This window comes from Larimichthys crocea, chromosome XX (genome assembly GCF_000972845.2).
Source record: "Larimichthys crocea isolate SSNF chromosome XX, L_crocea_2.0, whole genome shotgun sequence".
Taxonomy (NCBI): domain Eukaryota; kingdom Metazoa; phylum Chordata; class Actinopteri; family Sciaenidae; genus Larimichthys; species Larimichthys crocea.
This window is the reverse complement of record NC_040030.1, coordinates 17,222,652-17,242,000: the sequence shown is the minus strand read 5'-3', so window position 1 is coordinate 17,242,000 and position 19,349 is coordinate 17,222,652. Positions and strand designations below refer to the sequence as shown.

General features: G+C 40.0%; 1 protein-coding gene across 1 annotated transcript in view; it reads left to right on the top strand.

The window, feature by feature from the left end:
• Positions 1 to 19,349, top strand: part of large1 (LARGE xylosyl- and glucuronyltransferase 1) — a 102,646-nt gene that overhangs the window by 52,088 nt on the left and 31,209 nt on the right. Inside the window, exon 7 of the mRNA XM_010741761.3 lies at positions 19,094 to 19,198. Coding sequence (XP_010740063.1) covers positions 19,094 to 19,198 — 105 coding nt within the window. The remainder of the gene's footprint in view (positions 1 to 19,093; positions 19,199 to 19,349) is intronic.

Sequence of the window (19,349 nt, the reverse complement as noted above, 5' to 3'; positions counted from 1 at the left end):
GCTAACTATGAATTTCTTAGCATATTCATTAGTGAGGCCAAGCCTTTAAATGTAGGTGGATAACATTTGTGAAGCTTCCTACTGAAGGTGGTGGTCGTGGGGCAGTGCTTTAAAAGATACTCCAACAGAAATGTCGTAGCTGAATCAGCAGCAGATGCTGCCAGCATTTACTGTCACGTCATCACAAAGTGACAGAATCCATCTGACTTTACAAGAGCGCTCCAAACGAAACAATTCTGTTCTCTCTCTCGTTTCTCTGCCGTGTCAGCTCATACACTTCTCTGTTCCTGCCATCAGCTCTCTGTAACTGAGGATGAATTCATAGAGTTGTAACAATAACAGCAGTGTGAACACATGAAGAATGGTGTGTGTTTTCTATGATGCACTGAGATCCAAATATTCTCCATCTTGCAGCCTGTCTTGATCTGTGCTGCTCAGTTAACAGTGCTGCTTTTACAGCCTCCTGCTGCTTTTTCTTTCATGTACCAACACAAGACTCAACTTTTCATCATCCTTTGTTGCTATCATCCCACTCTCAAACTTTCTTTCTTAATTATATTTAAACTCTGTTAACTTTTAAGCACCTTCTAGAGTTTGTGGTTGGAAGTGCCAAATTAATTTTTAGCTAAGTGTGTGTGTGTGTGTGTGTGTGTGTGTGTGTGTGTGTGTGTGTGTGTGTGTGTGTGTGTGTGTGTGTGTGTGTGACCTCGGCTTTATTCTGTCACAACGCTTCTCAATTTAATTTGAACACATTGAAAGTACAAATGTCTCTTTTCAATTAGTTTAACAAGTTAATTGACATAATTTCCATGAAAACATTATTGGCACATTATGATATAAAGCTGCAGAGTTCATGTGTGTGAAAGTTCATTCTTGATAGTTAAGAAAGAACTTAACTTGTCTTAGTCTTGAAGATATCAATCATCATCATAGTAAAGTTGTCATGTAGATAGTTCAGTTATCACAAGTTGTTATGGATGTGAGGAGACCATCGAGGCAAAGCAATGCAATGAGTGTTTTGTTTGTTGTCGTCCACAGAAATGCTCATAGACATGAGCATCTGAAGATGTGTGTGTGTGTGTGTGTTGTGGTGTGATATAATATATATATATATATATATATAAGATATATATATAGATATATATATATATATATATATATATATATATATATATATTAGGGCTGTCAATCGATTAAAAAAAATTAACTAATTAATCGCAAAATTTTCTGTAATTAACGCGATTAATCTATCAATAAATGTATCAATAAATTAAATGCATTTTTCTGAGACGAAGCTTATAATGAATATTTATTTATGTAAAATGATCAAATTAATGTAGAATAAACACAGAAAAGTATATTAAATTCATTCATTTATTGGCTTAAGGTGCACATATGCACAGTGCAACACAGAAAAAAGCCAGTGAGGAAAATACTGAGGAGTGCCACACTCCTGTAGTGGAGCAGGTGTTTTGCTTTGAGGTGATATGTTAAAGTCGTGATACTTCTGTGAATTTAAATATGCCTTTGCAAACTGTGCAAATTGCCTTGTTTTTGTCCAACGAGCCGTCGGCAACTTTAAAATGAAATGTTCCCCCTAAAAGTCCTTATCCATCTTTCCGCCATAGACTCTCCTTTAGTTAGGATAGATCATAGACATATATACATAGACTCTCCTTTAGTTAGGATAGGTCATAGACATATATACATAGACATATATACACAGACTCTCCTTTAGTTAGGATAGATCATAGACATATATACACAGACGCCTCATTGAGCAGGTCGGTCCGTTGCTGCGATACGTTAACGTGTCCGCCATATTGGATGTGGCAGATCTGCCTGTAAACTAATACAAGCAGGGCCGGTTTTAGCTATGGACAATGTGGGCGACCGTCCAGGGCGCAGTCTCCGTGAGGGCTTTAAGTTAATGCCTCTTATACACCCATTCACACACACACTAATATATCTGGGAAACAAAGCTCTACTCTGCCACATCCAAAATGGTGGCCGCCACCGGAAGTAAACAAAACCGCGTTAATTTTTTAAAATTAATCGACAAAATTAACGCGTTAATTTTGACAGCACTAATATATATGTATATCACACAGACCTCTGTGGCTACACAGATGGTGAAAAGTATAATTTGGCTTTTTACAGCTCTCATTCTCAAACTGACGTGCATGAATTGAGTAATGGGGCATTCCATGGTCCAAAATTTCAGGCAGTCGAATCCCCAAATCATTGGAGTTCTCTCAGTTAGACCATATAAACTGCCTTCAGTTCAGTTATTGGTCACTCCATTACCATCTGACCAGCTGCAATCAACCCTCAGTCTGTAAGAGTGTCTGGAATTCAAAAGCCAACTGAAGTACAGTGTAACTGAGGTATCATACCCTTAATTTGCTTTTCCATTACATTTGCCATTTATGGACTGTGGTTAAGTTTTTGTCGGTGAACCTTAACCCTTCCTGCAGACATTTAAAATTAAAAGTCTAGGGGAAAAGAATAGGGATTATGCTCTTTGAATGCTGAAAGGCCTTCAATGTGACAGTTTCACACAAGAGCAGCCAAAGAAACAGTACATTTAAATTGGTATGGTAAAATATACGTTTAATACAGGGCTTGAAAAAAGGCCTGTCCCTAACCCTAACATTGGGAATCAACGTATTACATTGCATTTCTTAAGTATTCTACTCGATTCATTTATTTTTGGCATTTTCAGTTCATTTCAATCTGACATGCATGTATTGACTGCCACTACTCTTGGTATGTTGAATGTCATCCTACTGAATTCTTCAAAGGCCAGTTGGTCCAATCTAATGTTATCGTTGGAGGATGGACCCCCCATATTTCACAGCTGCTTTCACATTGTCCTAATTGCTAGGTATATTTTTGCTAGGATTATTTTTCCTGCTTGCCTCAAGGCCCTTTCTTTCAGCCTCTCTCCTGTGTTCTCCATATGACCCTGGCAGCACTCAGGAAGGTGAAATGTTGAACGTGTGCCACTTTTCCTCCTTCAACGCTGATTGTATGTTCTTGCTGATGGGCTTCACGGCCATTCTGAGATGGTGACGTACACCATTTATCCATCCATTGTCAGAAATCAGTGGTGCCTGCCTGGAATTTATTAGAGTTAACCTTCCAATTCTAATCAGCAGATATTCTGGTTAGGTGTGGAGCCCTGGGGAAATTAAAGCTTGGCTCAAGACCTCATATTTCATTTTAGTACTATTCCCATATACTATGCCCTACAGGGAGTACAATCCACGACCCTTGCCACTTTGACAAATTTGAGGCCTGTGAGGGTGTGTACCAAGTAGAAGAGGGCATGCAGGTTGAGGTCAGGTGTTTCATGTAGAGATAGGGAGGAGATTGAACACTGTGTTGTACTGCATTTGACCTCATTTATTTTTAAACCTCTCTCAGGGCTTGTGTGTTGAGCCTGGGTCCATTTCTCTTTCTGTACAGACATGTAGTACATTACATGTTTCTTGAACGTGTCCACTCGCAGTGCTGTGCACTTTTCAGTATACTGCCTCATAAAAGTTGCCTCCCTGACTACACCCTGAATCCATAGCAACGTTGTACTTACTGTGCACATTCCCCAACTAACAGAAACCTTAGTTCCAAAACTTGTTCCAGGGCATGAATAATTTGGAAGGTGCTGTTTCTGCTGACAGGGACGTCGGCCCAGAGAGCACTCATATGGGTCGTTTCTGAAGCCAACAAGAAATAATATACGATATTTTGATGTTTAGTTTTAAACATTATCGTGTTTATTGGCTTTGTAGCAGAACTGCCGTTGGCCTGAATAATGCAAGAATGTAGAAAAATGTAATCACATAGAATCCGGATCAGCCTACCCTCCTTATGAAGACTTTTTATTTGGAAATATAAAAATGTTGGTTTGTCCTACACAGTAACTTTATGCAGTTTTTGCTATCTAGGCGTTTTTCAAAACACTTTCTCTTGACTGACTTTTGTTTTGTTTTGCTCAACAATGCTCTATTTTTCTGGAATGCACACACAGTTAAACCTGGAACCTGCCCAGTACAACCAGTTTGTACAGTTCTCTACAGTCAGAACAGCACAGTCTTTTCTGTTGGCCACTGACCAGCTCCATTCGAGTTGGGGGAAGTGAGGGGCAGTATGGTTCAATCAAATTAGGTCATACAACATGCTGTTTGGTCACATCTATAGACAAATATTCTGCTCTCATAGCCTCCTCGTTGCTGCATCCCACTGCAAGAATTCTGTCTCTGTTGTACGTTTGTTCCCTATGTGGTGATACCTACATCTCTACTATAGGCATTCATCATGTAGGGAGCAGCAAGCCGATCAGGAGCAAAAGACTGTCATGGATTGGATCTGAGTCCTGGATGTAGGATGGAGCTGATTCATTCGTAACATAGTAGGCAAGTATGGGTGTCTTGAATTGAATTCAGGCACTGGTATCAGTTCAGGGGCAGAGGTAGTTTGGAGTTCAACCAGGCTGCTGCATTCTGGATGAGCTGCAGAAGTCAGATGCCACATGCAGGAAGAACAGCACCACTTCTTGGGTGAGGAAGGGACATATCCGTCTGATGTTTTGTATTGTGCGTCTTTGAAACGAGGATTTCTCCTCTTGAAGGAAAAGGAAGGGTCTGTTGAGGCTGAGCTCCTGGTGGTGTACAGACATCCATTAATGTAAATCAGACATGCAGTGATTCATGTTGCCACCTGTGTTTCATCTCCTTAGTTGTGATAGGAAAGTCCATGTGACTAAATAACAGAGCCAAGTGACTTAGTATAAAGAGAACAGACGAGGAGACCCAGAACAGAACCCTGTGGGACCCCAAGTAGTGAGGCTACAAGGTTCAGACACAGATTATGTGGTCATTGAGGTAGATTGTGAACAGGGAGATTACAGAGCCTGATACCTCAGGTCCAGAAGGATGACGACAGAGCAGAGGGAGGCTGTTGTGAGTTTAGTAGGTAAGTAGGTAGACAGTCTTGGTTGAAAGCAGACTAGTGTGGGTCAAGAAGATTGTTCTGGTGGAGATATGCAGAGAGAACTACACACTCAAGTGTTTATAGAGAGAAATGGAAGAGGAGAGACAAGTATGTAACTGACATTAGAGGGGTAGACTGTGTGTTCAATCCACCTGCTTTTAGAGTGTTAGGAAAAACACCACTTGTCAAACAGGTATTGATGAATAATGCGCCAAACGCTGCTCGTTAACTTTCCCCCAGCCAACGTCCCAAATTGAGGTCAGCTTAGACATCTGAGCTATCTAAGTGACGAATGAGCTAACACCATCCACTGGTACAGGCCGTGATGTGGTTAGAAGGTGCTTCCCTACTTCAAGAAAGAATAAGAAGATCCTGCACACAGTAAAATCACTGTCTGCAATCAGCTGCACATGACTTTGACTTCTGAAAGAAAAAGCATTAAAAGTTGACTTATGTGGCAGCAGATCTGTTCGTTTGCACTGCCTAAATAAATTCTATATACATTCTATTCCATTCTATCCTATATGCATAATAAACACTGGACTCAGTGTAGGGTGTTCAAGTGCATGGAAGGCTTTAATTTAAGAAGGAAGTGTAGAACCAACCAAGACTTGTAAATAGGATTTCTCATGCAAACACATGCTGCATCTTCTGTGTTTCTGTCACTTTCTACATTTACTTTACACACTAATGCATAAAAAAACACCCAACACACACCTGTGAGTGCTTAGTGCTTTCCTTTGCCATGTTCCATACACTTTCATCCAGTTTCACAGAGAGTAGCTTTGTATAACGAGCTCTACACACACGTCACCACAAATGCATCACAACTTTTCACTTCCTTTATTCCACCGCATTTTGTTAATCAGTGTTATATAAATCCTGGCCGAGGAATACTATTACACCTGCTGTCTTCATAAATATGCTAAGGGTGACCTATTTTGTCACCTCCACTCAACACCATATGCGATACCACCCAGAGCAACATGCAAACATAAAGCACCTAAAGATGTGCTGAGTGTGGTTTTAAAGGCTGATGTTAATGCAGAATTAGCATGCAGATTTCCATGTGATTTTTCTACTCAGTAAGACAGAGCCAGTAGCAGTGTTGGGTGGTTCTGATGAGATCCTGGCATTAAAGACACGACAGATGGAGACACTATATTTGACTACATGTAAAGGTTTAAAAGGTGTACATTTATTAAAGACCCGCAGTTTAGTAATGTGCAGCAGCACATTATGGTCATGGGTCATGATGATAGGGAACACTACCATTGAAGATTGTTCTCTGTGGCTCTGCAGGAGCTTTTTTTAAGCACTGAATCTTTCAAAGCTTCATTCATAACCTTGACATTCAAATTCTGAATTAACATTCAGATGCTGCACAGGTTAGGACTCATAGCGACCAAGTTACATCGCTGTCGCTGTCTCCCTTCTGTGCTCTCTGTCTGTATAGAGAGCTGCCGTTCTGTGTGTCTGTCAGACTGAGGTCAGGACTGAACTACGCCCACACAGAGCAAAGAGCAGCAGACAGGATGGATTTTCAGCTGCATTCACACAAAAATGTTTGCTTTAGAGGATAATCGCTGTGAAACAATCAGAAAATAACTTTTCATTTGTCTGATTCACAGCCTAGTTCTCACTAACATAATTCCTATTCTCCATACTCCTTCATTCACTCTGTAGCTCGGTCAACAACTGGTGCTGTCAACAAATCGTACTCCTTCTGCCTTTTAATCATTGCAAATGAAATTTTATATATATTAATTATATATATATATATATATATATATATATATATATATATATATTATATTATATATATATATATATATATATTTAGGGCTGTCAATCGATTAAAAAAAATTAACTAATTATCGCAAACATTTCTGTAATTCTGTAATCTATCAATTAATGTATCAATAAATTAAATGCATTTTTCTGAGACTGAAGCTTATAATGAATTTATTTATGTAAATGATCAATTAATGTAGAAATAACTCAGAAAGTATATGAAATCATTCTTTATTGGCTTAAGGTGCACATATGCACAGTGCAAACAGAAAAAAGCCCGAATGAGGAAATACTGAGGAGTGCCACACTCCTGTAGTGTAGACTGGTGTTTTGCTTTGAGGTGATATGTTAAGTCGTGTTACTTCTGTGGAATTTAATTCGGCTTTGCAAACTGTGCAAATGCCTTGTTTTGTTCCAACGAGCCGTCGGGCAACTTTTAAAATGAAATGTTCCCCCTAAAAGTCCGTCCTTATCCATCTTTACACCCACAGACTCTCCTTTAGTTAGGATAGATCATAGACATATATACAAGACTCTCCTTTAGTTAGGATAGATCATAGACATATATACACAGACTCTCCTTTAGTTAGGATAGATCATAGACATATATGCACAGACTCTCCTTTAGTTAGGATAGATCATAGACATATATACACAGACGCCTCACTGAGCAGGTTGGTCCGTTGCTGCGATACGTTAACGTGTCCACCATATTGGATGTGGCAGATCTGCCCGTAAACTATAACAAGCAGGGCCGGTTTTAGCTATGGGCAATGTGGGCCCAGGGCGCAGTCTCCGTGAGGGCTTTAAGTTAATGCCTCTTATACACCCATTCACACACACACTAATATATCTGGGAAACAAAGCTCTACTTTGCCACATCCAAAATGGCGGCCGCCACCGGAAGTAAACAAAACCGCGTTAATTGCGTTAATTTTTTTTAACGCGTTAATTCTTTAAAATTAATCGACAAAATTAACACGTTAATTTTGACAGCACTAATATTTATATATTAATCTATTCGAATTGAGTGCATCATAAAATATCATTCAAAGCTTCATTTGAAAACTTAAATAGAAGCCTTTGAATAGGTACAAAAATGACAGTACAGCCCTGATAAAAAGAACCCTGATAATGTCATCAGGATATGGAGGCTGCAAATTCTTCTAGAGGTCCATGATACAAGGGCTCTAGAAAGAGAGTTTCTGAAGTGTTTGGGCCCAATTACAAGAACTTCATTTAGAATTTAAAATTGTAGGTCATCCAACTTTTCATATCCTTAAGGCATGCTTGGAGTTTAGTTAACTGATTGGTTTCATCAGGCTTGATCGATAAATATAATTGGGTGTCATCAGCATAACAATGAAAATTAATGGAGTGATTCCTAATAATGTTTCCTTTACCTAAAGGAAGCATATATAAAATAAATAGAAGTGGTCCTAGTACAGAACCTTGTGGGACTCCATGACAAACTTTGGTATGCATGGAGGATTCATCGTTGACGTGAACAAACTGAGATCGATCTAAGAAATACAACTTAAACCAGCTTAGAGCGGTTCCTTTGATGCCAATTTGATGTTCCAGTCTCTGTAAAAGAATTTGATGGTCAATGGTGTCAAATGCGGCACTAAGATCTAACAGGACAAGTACAGAGATGAGTCCTTTGTCTGATGCCATTAGGAGGTCATTTGTAACTTTGACTAATGTGGTCTCTGTGCTATGATGCACTCTAAATCCTGACTGAAAATCCTCAAATAGACTATTGTTATGGAGAAAGTCACACAGCTGATTAGCTACAGCTTTTTTAAGTATCTTAGAGAGAAAGGGAAGGTTTGATTCTGTAATTGGCTTAAACTTATGGATCTAGAGTGGGCTTTTTAAGAAGAGGTTTAATTACAGCTACTTTAAAGGACTGTGGTACATATCCTGATAAAAAAAGTCAGATTAATCATATCCAATAAAGAATGACTAACTAGAGGTAAAATATCCTTGAGCAGCCTGGTTGGGATGGGGTCTAAGAGACAGGTTGACGGCTTAGATGTAGAAATTATTGTTATTTTAAGGTCGATGGGAGAAAACTGTTACTGAATATCATCGCTATTGAATCTATGTTGAAACTGCATATATGGACCCACAGAGTTTATGAAGGTGCACAAAACTCTGTTGTCTTATGAAGTAAACCACTTTCTTAGCCAGGTATGTGGACACATACAAGGATTTTCACTCAGTGTTTTTTCATTGAACGAGAATGAAAAGACGGTTTTTAATCCATCTATGGTTGCTTTCAGGTTATATCAGAGCAGATCAAAGTTGAAACTGACAAAATACACTTTTAGAGCTGTTGAGGACTAAAATATGCGCTATGCACATATTTCATGGAGAAACAATGGCTGAGACTTATGCAGACCGATCTAATCATGTATACAAAGTTACAGTGGGAAGAAAGACCTTATCTAAAAATGGGAATCTGCATCAGCATGTTGTGGATAATTAAATTTAACCTCAGTTTGAAATCTAGTCTTTGGTCTCGGCAGTGTCAGTTCAGTCCTTACTGCTGCCATGGTGATTGCTGCTGCTTCTCACTGAAATGAAAGCCACTTCTGTTCCTCAAATCTTCTGGTGTGATCACAGTTAAATATCACCCTTTAGGAGCTGATGACACTTTGACAATTGCGTCAAAGAAACCCATTTTACAGCTTATCTTACAGCTTCATTGTTTTTTCTTTTGTCATCTACCATTTACCCTCAGTAATCTGTGTTGATGTGAGAGACAACAGAAATTGAGGCAGAGAGAGCGGAGTTATAGGCAGGCGATAGGAAATAAAACCTTATCTGTGAACAGGGAATTGGCTTGATATCATTTTGATTGACGTAAGCAATAATTGCCCATCACTGGTGTGATGAAGTCTTTCCACAAAGCTGGTGAGCTGGAACGAGCCCCATACACTGACACTGGGAGTGTAACCCATCTTGCATCCTGCAGCCTCGGGCCCAACACTCCTGCAAACAGGAGCTTTTCTTTCACAGTTGTCTTCCCTGTGAGGCAAAACTCACTGGAGAGTGGTCACTTAGATATAGTACTGTACCCCGCCATCTGCTAAATAAGCTGTCAGTGCTGCTGCACAATTTTAACTGACGATTTACTTCACACAATATTCTTGTTCAAGGAGAAGTCATATATTCTGCAGCTACACTATATAATTTATCTAACCAGGTCTAGGTGTTGTCTTAGATCATCAGCAGTTTCAAAACTCCTGCAACACTTGCAGTATAAAGTTGTAGTATAGAGAACAACTTGACTGTTGACCTCATCAAACTTTCTGAGAGGGAAAGTTTGAAATTGAGCTAATGATGAAATGAAAAGACAAGACTCCACGTATTAAAGCAAGAGCCAAAAGTCTGTTGTGAGCTATGTTAAGAGCTAATTCATCAATTTCAACAGATCCACTTTTCTAAAATGCAATTTCACGAGAGAATTTAATTTGTTGAAACCTTTCTTGTCCTGTGGAGTTGGATAGGGTCAAGATTTCACAGTTTATCACTTAAAGGCTGTGTTGGAATTTCCAAATACTCTTCTTCTTTCTTTTCTCTTCTAAACGAATTGACTGAGCTGACTGATGTCAGTTAGTTACACTGCTACTGTATAATGTTAAAATGCTATGACTGCCCAGCAAGCTTAAAATCAAATGGTATTCTTGCCTAGTGGTGGGTAGGGGCTACAGTTACTGTTATTAGTACAGTTACTGGCAGATAGTCACACTATAGAGCCAGAGCCAGTTCTTTACAGCATACATGTGTGCATGTGACCAGGGCAGAATCTAAACACGGAGCATCTGCGCTAAAACTGGGATGGCAAACTTTTCAGTTCTTGTTGCAAAACAAGCTGTGTTTCTGTGTGGTATGCCACAAAATATAGTATGGCAGTGAGATATCTCAGCTTCAGTGACTTATCCAAAACCCACTTTCTATACAAAGCTTTAAAAAAACATTGGCCACATTGTTGGCTCCTGGTCACCTCTGGCTTTTTAAATGTTAAAAGCCCCTGAGCAGCATGATAAGGAGAGAAGGGAAAGGAAATTGTGTGATTGCGTAGGTGAGGTGAGTGATGATGGAAGGCTTAGATGAGAGTTAGCTCTGTAGATTGTCTCCGGGGTATCAGTGGGGCCTTAACAGTCTAAAAAGTGTTGAATTATGAAAATTGTGTCCCTCAGCTCCTTCCCCACGAAACTTAATCCTTCGATTTTGTAGATATCAAAAGGTGGTCATACATTCTTTCGATTTGATCTAAGTTTGCGCTCTCTGCTGGAAGAATTTCCAGATAACAAATGTTATATAAAGTATGGTGCTTCAGGATGGTATTCTTAACAAATAGAAAATAAACCCAGTTCAAACCTGGTTTGCTCATTCAGATGATGCAAAAAGGCATTCACTCTAATGACAGGAGTGCATTGCCATGACAACGCCCTGCACTACATTATGACATCGTGCCTGCCCTCAATCCCTCACTTTCTGCAATGAACAGAACTGATGGCAGATGATGCTTTGGCAGTGTAACCTACCAGCTACCTGTCCTTGAATTAAGAACACTTAAGTGTATTGCAGTTTTCTAAGTGCATGATACATCATTTCTCTTTTTTCAGCAGTTCAAACCTCATGTGACAGAAATGCTTTTTAGCTGATCACTTGGCATTCAAGGACATTGAAACAGAGATTGTGACTTGCCTCATCATGCTAGCTTTCACTAACTAGCCTCTTGTTTTACCTATTGTTCTTTTTAAGGCGGTTTGTTCTTTTACAAAACTTAATAGTCCTTTTTGTCACAGCAGACATTTCAACACGTCACTGTACTGCTTTAAATAATGACTGAATAAAATGTGCATATTGCAGTCCACTCAGTAAGTGGGCGTGGCTTCGGCACACTCAGTGGACACGCCCCCACAGTCCTGGAGCTGAGAATTCATTTTTACCTGATCTGATTTCATAAACTTTGATCATTCAAATTTGGCTGGGTGGTTAATAACACTTTCTTCTTTAGTCTGACAAACTCAGAACACAAATTTATTTTGACTTTACACAGACTTTAAGCTGTCAGGGCCCTCAAGAAAAATTGTCGCCAAAAGGGAGAAGTGTGTGTTTTGACTTTATATGATATGTACATGTTTGAATCACAACTGGGAGATGTATGCAGCCACCACTCTGTTGGCCCACCCACAGGGGGAGACATTAGGTTGGGTGGCATACCAGGTGTCTGGGCACCTGGCATTGGTTGAGTTGTTACAGTAGGTGGAGCAGCACCAACTAGATCTGGTACCACAACAGAGTTGCCCACGGTGAGAGGCACCTGGAGGGTTTGTTGATAGTCATGAGCCCTGGGCTGAGTTCTCCCCAAGCAATTAGAGGGCTGCTATGCAGCAGCAAGTCCCTGAGAAGAAGGATCTAATTGTTGTTCATGTTTATGCAGTGAACAGCAATGAAGAGTGCCTGGCCCTCTTGGAGTCACTGGCACAGCACTGGGTCTGAAAGCAAACCCTGGTGGGGCTGGGCCTTCTCTTCTGGACTTTCCCAGAGCTTTGACTGTTTGTCCATCTACTCTGAACAGCAGTTTGGTGTATCCAGCCTTCCTAAAGTCTCTGGTTAGAGTACCTTGGGAATAGTTCTGCTGGGAGACTTCATTTCAGTGTTAACATTATTAATTTTGATTTGGAGGGACGGCTTGTCTGGCTGAAGCATAAACAGTGCTTTGTTGTTGGACTTCTACTCATCGATTGGCCATAATAAATATTGGTCTCAACTGATCACATGATGGTGAGTTGGATTAAATGGTGTGGGAGGCTGCCGGACAGACCTAGTAAACTTTAACGTGATTTAAATGGGAAAATCTGCCAGAGGTCCTTCTCCACAAGGTCGTCAACTTCAACCTCTGAAAGAATTTCCTGTGTCTTGATTGTGGAAGCAGCCTCTGCAAGTTGTGATCAGAAAGTCATTGGTATCTGTTAGGGATGGGACATGATTTTCGAATATTCGTGACGAGTTCGAATATTGAATAGTAATTTCGAATGCCGTTTTGGCTTACGTTGCATTCCACTAAAAAAAATGAGCACGGAAAGGCGTTTCCTAGTTCCTAACATACGCTGCCTACCTGTGTTGCATTCCATCGGAACGTGTGTTCTCCGCAGCCGGTCTGATTGTCAATAGGCTGCGTACCCATCTCCATCCCGACCACGTCGACATGTTAATTTTTCTAAACAAAAATATGTCTTAGGTTTATTCTACTCTGTTCGAGCGCTTTCAATATCGTTCCCTAAACGGGCAGTTTCACCCGCAGTTCCTTCTAACAGACGTAAATAGTAAATATAAATAATAAAATTGGAAGCCTATATTATTGTTTGAGACTGTTGGCTATGTGATGTGAATGGAAGTTTATTGTTTATTTGTTTATCATTGTTTATTGACTCATTAAACCGTTACCGCTTTCACCCTGTCTGTCATGTGTGCGCGCGTTTGGGTGTGTGGGTGGGGGCGGGCGGGGTTCTGGCGATTTTCGAATCGAATTTCGAATAGTGTTTAGCGAATTTCGAATAGTGTTTTTGATCAAAAGTCACATCCCTAGTATCTGTCAAGTTTAAGGAGGAGTCCTATCTGGCTTGGTTAGGCTAGAGTCTCTTGAAGCAGCAGATGGGTACTGGGAGATAAGAAGTGCTGCATCTTCTATCATCACCAAAGCAAACACACCTTTTAAGTGTTGCACTTAGGTCTGGAACAGTGCCTGTGGAGTGGCAGACTGGTGTACCGGGGGTGTGCTCCACTAATCAGGGTATCAAACTGCTTAGCCTCCATGGGACAATTTATTCCAGGATCCTCGATGGGAATTTCTCTCCTTTGTAGCAGTAAAACACATTGTCCAAGCAACAGAAATTACTGTAGGTTAATGACATTGACAAAAACCAACGTTACAAACAACCTAGAATCCAACACTTTGGGAATAAGTCACGCTGGTTACGCTGTTACGCCGGTACTGTCTATTCAAATAAATTATTTGATGTCACAAATAGATAATTATCTAGTCTAGAATATAGTAAAAACCCCAATTTTCAAACATAATTTCCAGCAATACATACACATCATATATACATTATATATTTGGCCAATAGTGCAATATCAGTTGTGTAATATATACCACTGAGCAAACAGAACAGCTCTTTTACGTCCGTGCATTTACATGGAGCAAAAATTCTTCATGTCTGTAAAACAAACTTTGAATCATTCATTTGGGCAAACATTTGTTGTATTGTTATTGACTGCTAGTGTTTGAGCCTTTGTATGTACCATGTCAGCAATGCAAAAAAAACAAAAAACATGTTACATTGTTGTTACACAAAATTTCTCAGTAGTCATTTGTTGAATATATCATCTGAATGTATTAATCAATGCTCCATGTGAGGTGCAGTAGGAGGATGAAATGGTGGAGTGAAGAGTGTATGTTGGGCCAGCTGACCTTGGCATTCATCTTTACTTGTATCAGCACCACTGACTCAGCAGTAAAAACTCCCACTGATCTCTTGGTACCTCTCCACAGCTAATTTAAGAACTGCTCACTCTCCCCTCAGCTCCCTGCATGCTGGGAAATGGATTGTGGATGGCCTGAGGTTTGCTGTGTGAGGACTTTGCTATGTAGGACATGCATACACACTATTATGTCTAACTGTCTAATACATTCTAAACAGACTGTAATCGCTAAATAGTAGGTATTGGCGTTAATGCTTCAGGAGCTCACAGGCCAGATAGCCAGTCGGTAAATAACAAGATCAATAGCAATAAACAGCTTAATGTGAATGAATCTGTTTTGAAGATTAAAAAGACTGATGCTGTAGCTATGGCTGACAGCTTTGTTTGAGCGGTGTCAATAATCATCTTGTTTTGAAGAGATATTTTCTATGACATGATAGTCTAAACTCAGAGTTCCCCCTGTCTTTTCTCTCTTTTTTTGAAATGGAGTGAAGCTGTATTGATTTAGTTTCCTTTTTCTTTCCTGTCATGGCTCCCTGGCTTGGAAAGACAGTATTTGATTTGGTTTGAGAAAACCAATGGTTGACGCTCCATGGTCAGTTGTTCTCATTGTAAGTCTTTGGTTTACTCAAAGTTATTTGTTAAAAAAAAAAGAAAAAAAAAAGACCATGTGCTAATCTTGAACACAAATAATGACATTGATATTTATGGTAAAGGAAAACTGTTAACTGTTAAAAGTCAGCCAAAAAATAGAACTTATAATGATTTAATTAAATGACTGTGTGTAATGTGAAAGATGTTGCTTATGGTGAGAACTCGCTAAACATACTTTTCAGCAACAGTAGAAAGCTGATTTCAGTAGAAAAAGCTCTGATAAACACTGCACACTATCTGTCCAGCTCCAAACAACAGACAAATAAAGTTACCAACTGGCTTGTGAACATAGTGCTGCATTTAGCAGCTACAACAGTATTCTATCAGGAGTTGGTGGAGACCCAAAACGGAGCTAAAAGGAGTGTGAACATTTGGTATTTTGGAACATCAGGTGGACACAAAAACAACCCTAAATGTATGACGATGTTGCTCTAAGTCTGATGGATGTATAAATAGGCTGCACCTTTATAAGGTCAGACGATGTGTATTGGGTTGGTTTCTCTGTTAGTGTTCTGTTAGATTAATACTGGATTCAATAAGGAGCGTATTTAAAGCTATATGAAGAAAGCAGCATCAGTACAGACCAGCATGTGTCAGCATAGTTTTCGGGTGAGCGATGCTACAGAATTCATGGCATCAAAAGAGTGAGCAGAGCCCTCACAGCTTAAGTACACCACAATAAAGAAACTGGTGCTTTGAATGCACAGTATGTGTGTTTCAATGAGTATGTTATCTATAGTGGCATGCTGAAGTGCACTGCCTGAAGTCATTTGCATGCGTGGTGTCATCTGTAATAACAGTATGATACTTACTAAAATGGTTTCCAATAGACAGTTTTAAAGAAAGGCTCAAGATCAATTCACGAGATAGTCTCTCTTTTTTAGTGGGAAGTTTAATAGCACCTAATGTAGCCTGGAGCCTTTAGCCTAAAGCAGAGGAGTGAGCTACAAAGTTCCCTGGTCCTACCCTGACTGATGCTGACTTCACACAGCTCCATGTTGGGTACAGAAGACCAATAACAAAGCACCACTGAAGTTCAGATTGGGCTGGCTATTTCTCCAATCATCCCCAGCTAGGGTTCTTGTTTATGTGAGCACTGGAGTCACCCAGCAGAACTATTCCCACGTCCTTGAGCAGACCCCCCCATAGAGACTCTAAGAAGGCTGGATACTCCAACCTGCTGTTCAGTGCATAGGGTCAGTCAGAGCCTTGAGAAACAGCAGAAGGGAGAGAGCCTAGCCCGTCAACAGGAGTTTGGTTCCAGACCCAATGCTTGGTTTAGAGGTGAGCCCAACTATATCTAGTAGTGCTCTACCATCTGCAGTAGCTCTAATTCCTTCCTTGTCCAAGAGCTGACGCCTCTTGAACCAGTTTACAATGTTGGTGGTCAGCATGCTTAGGTCCCCACCTAAGCCTACTTCCCCACTAACCTTGTACCTCACGGCTAGAGTGGCAGCTCCATGTAAATTCTTTCAGGCTTTGCCTCAGTGAGCCCTGTGGGTCAGGTGCTTGGTGGTGGTGAAAAAAAAAACCTTGCCTATAATTCTGAATATGTTATGCTGCTATTAAATAGTTGTGTATTCAAAACAGTACCTAGTGTGTTTTTCAGGGACATCCAACATGATTAAAATGTAATTAACTTTAATTAATCACACAGATTTATTGCTTAATTGCAATCAAAGCTGTTTAAGTTTAACAGTATGGAGTAGAATATACATGAAGGCATTTGCAGTAGTAATGTCTCCCCACCACTGTGTGACTAAACTGACATATTTTTGATGAACCCAAACCAAAGTAGACTCACCTGTGAAGTCTGTGTTTGGTTTTTTGGGCTCTTATTGTGGCGCTCTGTCGTCACCTTGATGGCAGATCTGTGTTCTTTGTTTTGCAGCCTCTCTAAAGTGGCTGCCTACTCTCTGCTGCCTGCGCCAATAAGGACTCATTAATCTTCCTTACAGCCTTCATTAAAGCTGCCACCGCTACACCCATGCCCGCACTCCATGCTCCTATCTGCTTCCTAATGCCTATCTCCTTGACCTTTATCTCTGCCCAGCTTGCCTTTCATAATCTCTCGCCCTAAAGCCCACATATCTCCCCTCCCCTCACACCTCTTCATCTCCTGGATCTCTCCTCTTTATTTCATCTCACCACCTTTTCTGTCCTCTTCATACCTTTTGTCTAGTGGCTCAAAAATCCTAAATTCATATGAGCTGAGTATCGAATTCAATTTGCACTTCCTCTCATGGCAGCGCTGTGCCTTTTGTGAGGTGGTAGTTAAAGTTCTTTCCCAGGTTTGCCATTGACTCAGACATAAAAGTCCACTTTATGAAGGGATTATGTTTCTGCTGGCTCTGTGCCTAACCAGTTAACCCCGAAATGTCTGCCACTGATCCCCACCAACTTCTGTTTATGTCTGCACACAATCCAAACCATACAGAAGCAAAGAACAGAACAGCCAGTTAGCTTGAGATCATGACTCAATTATCTCCTTATCTTGAGATAACACCAGTAGCAGCAAATAATGTTTGTTTTATTGAGCTTACAATTAGTTTTAATGCTGCTTTCCTAAAATTTAATTACCATAAATCTCAAGTACTGACCTTTATTTACCACGACTCCAGACCCTTATTCCTAATTTCACTTCATTATGAATCTATTTGGCCATATTTTATGAAGAAGCTTCCCTGATTTATGTTCACTGCTGTTTTAATTTGCTGATACTGCAAACTCAATACTTTTCTGTGTACTGTTGCCTTTAGAACTCAGTAGGCTTTAATGCTATAAGCTGTACCCACACCACCAACTCCATCAGTACATTAAAGTCTGTCTAAAGACAATTCATTCAAAAAACATTAAATATGTTGGAAAATATTTGCTGAAAAGACATTGAATGATATATCACTGAAATGTGGAGTTAGAGGTTCAAACTGTTTTTCACCAGTTTTCAGTCCAGGATTTTGTGGGCGGTCCTTAAAGGGTGACTTGATGACACGCTGAGGCCACCCTGAGCATACCCCTGCACCCCTAGCAGTGAGATAGAGATGAATTCACTCACTCAGAGTGTTTCAAAGTTAGTCATGTCATTTTCTGAACTCATCTGACACGTTTCAGTCGCTTCAAGATGGCTGCTTGACTGCTCCCACGAGTGGGCGTGGCTCAGAGGACACACCCCCACAGTCCTGGAGCTCAGAATTCATTTATACCTGATTTTGACCTAATTTCATAAACTACATAATTCATAAATTATTCTTGTTGATATTTTTAATTATTCAAACATGGATGGAGGGTTAATAACACTTTCTTCTTTTGTCTGACAAACTCCCTCCAGTGGCTCAGAAGGTGTATTAGTTGTATTTTCTGAATTTGTAGGACTGATACTAACAAAAAATCAGATAATGATATATAAGCCAATATTTATTTTCGCTCATAAAACCATAACTAACCTTAAACTAGGAGTTTTAATTCCAAAATATGGTGTGAGTGTGACATTTAAATAAAAAAAGAAATGGTTAGTTGTAGTAATTAGAATGTCTCTGATGGACAAACGCTCATAGTGATATATATGTGATACATTAATGACAGCTAGTAAAACTATTTCCCTTTAAAGATGACAAAGTGGTGAAAAAGACAGAATTTTGTTGTTGTACTGATGGACTTTCTGCTGTGGAAATGTACCCGATGCTGTTCTGCTCTTTTCTAGGATCAAACTTTTTCTCGAGGTTGACACAACTCTTATATATATTTTGAAGTCCACTCCTTTTCTGGGTTTCAGATGTGTTTGAGAGAATGTAAAAGAAAAACAAAACAAAGAAAATTACCATCTGATGTGAGATCAGGCCAGGTGCACAGCAAAAGAAGTAAATTACAATGTTTTATTGTGGAATAACTCCTGGGATGCCTTGAACATCACATACTAAATGCATCATTGAAAGAAAAATCAAATGTTGTTTTCTGAAAAGCAACTATTACTTCAGCCAAAACCCAGAGGACAAAATACGTAACTGCAAAACAATAAATACAAGGAAGTGGATAATGAAATCAAGTCCACCATGAATTGTGGTTAAATAAATGAAAGCTGCAGAGTAAAGAAGTGGATTTAGAGATTGTGAACAAGGAGTAATGTTGTTGTGTTTGCTGTGTTCAGGTCAGCAGGTGCTGGGTTTGGTGGAGAACCAGAGTGACTGGTACCTGGGGAACCTGTGGAAGAACCATCGACCTTGGCCGGCTCTGGGAAGAGGCTTCAACACTGGTGGGTATAGGGTGGGGGGGTCAGTCACACGCACATAGCACACTGCTTACTGCAGGGCTATTGAGGCCACGCCCCCTACCTGCACAGGTGATTTCTGTACCTGGACCACACTTTAGAGCGTAGGTTCAATCCCCGGCTCCTCCAGTCTGCA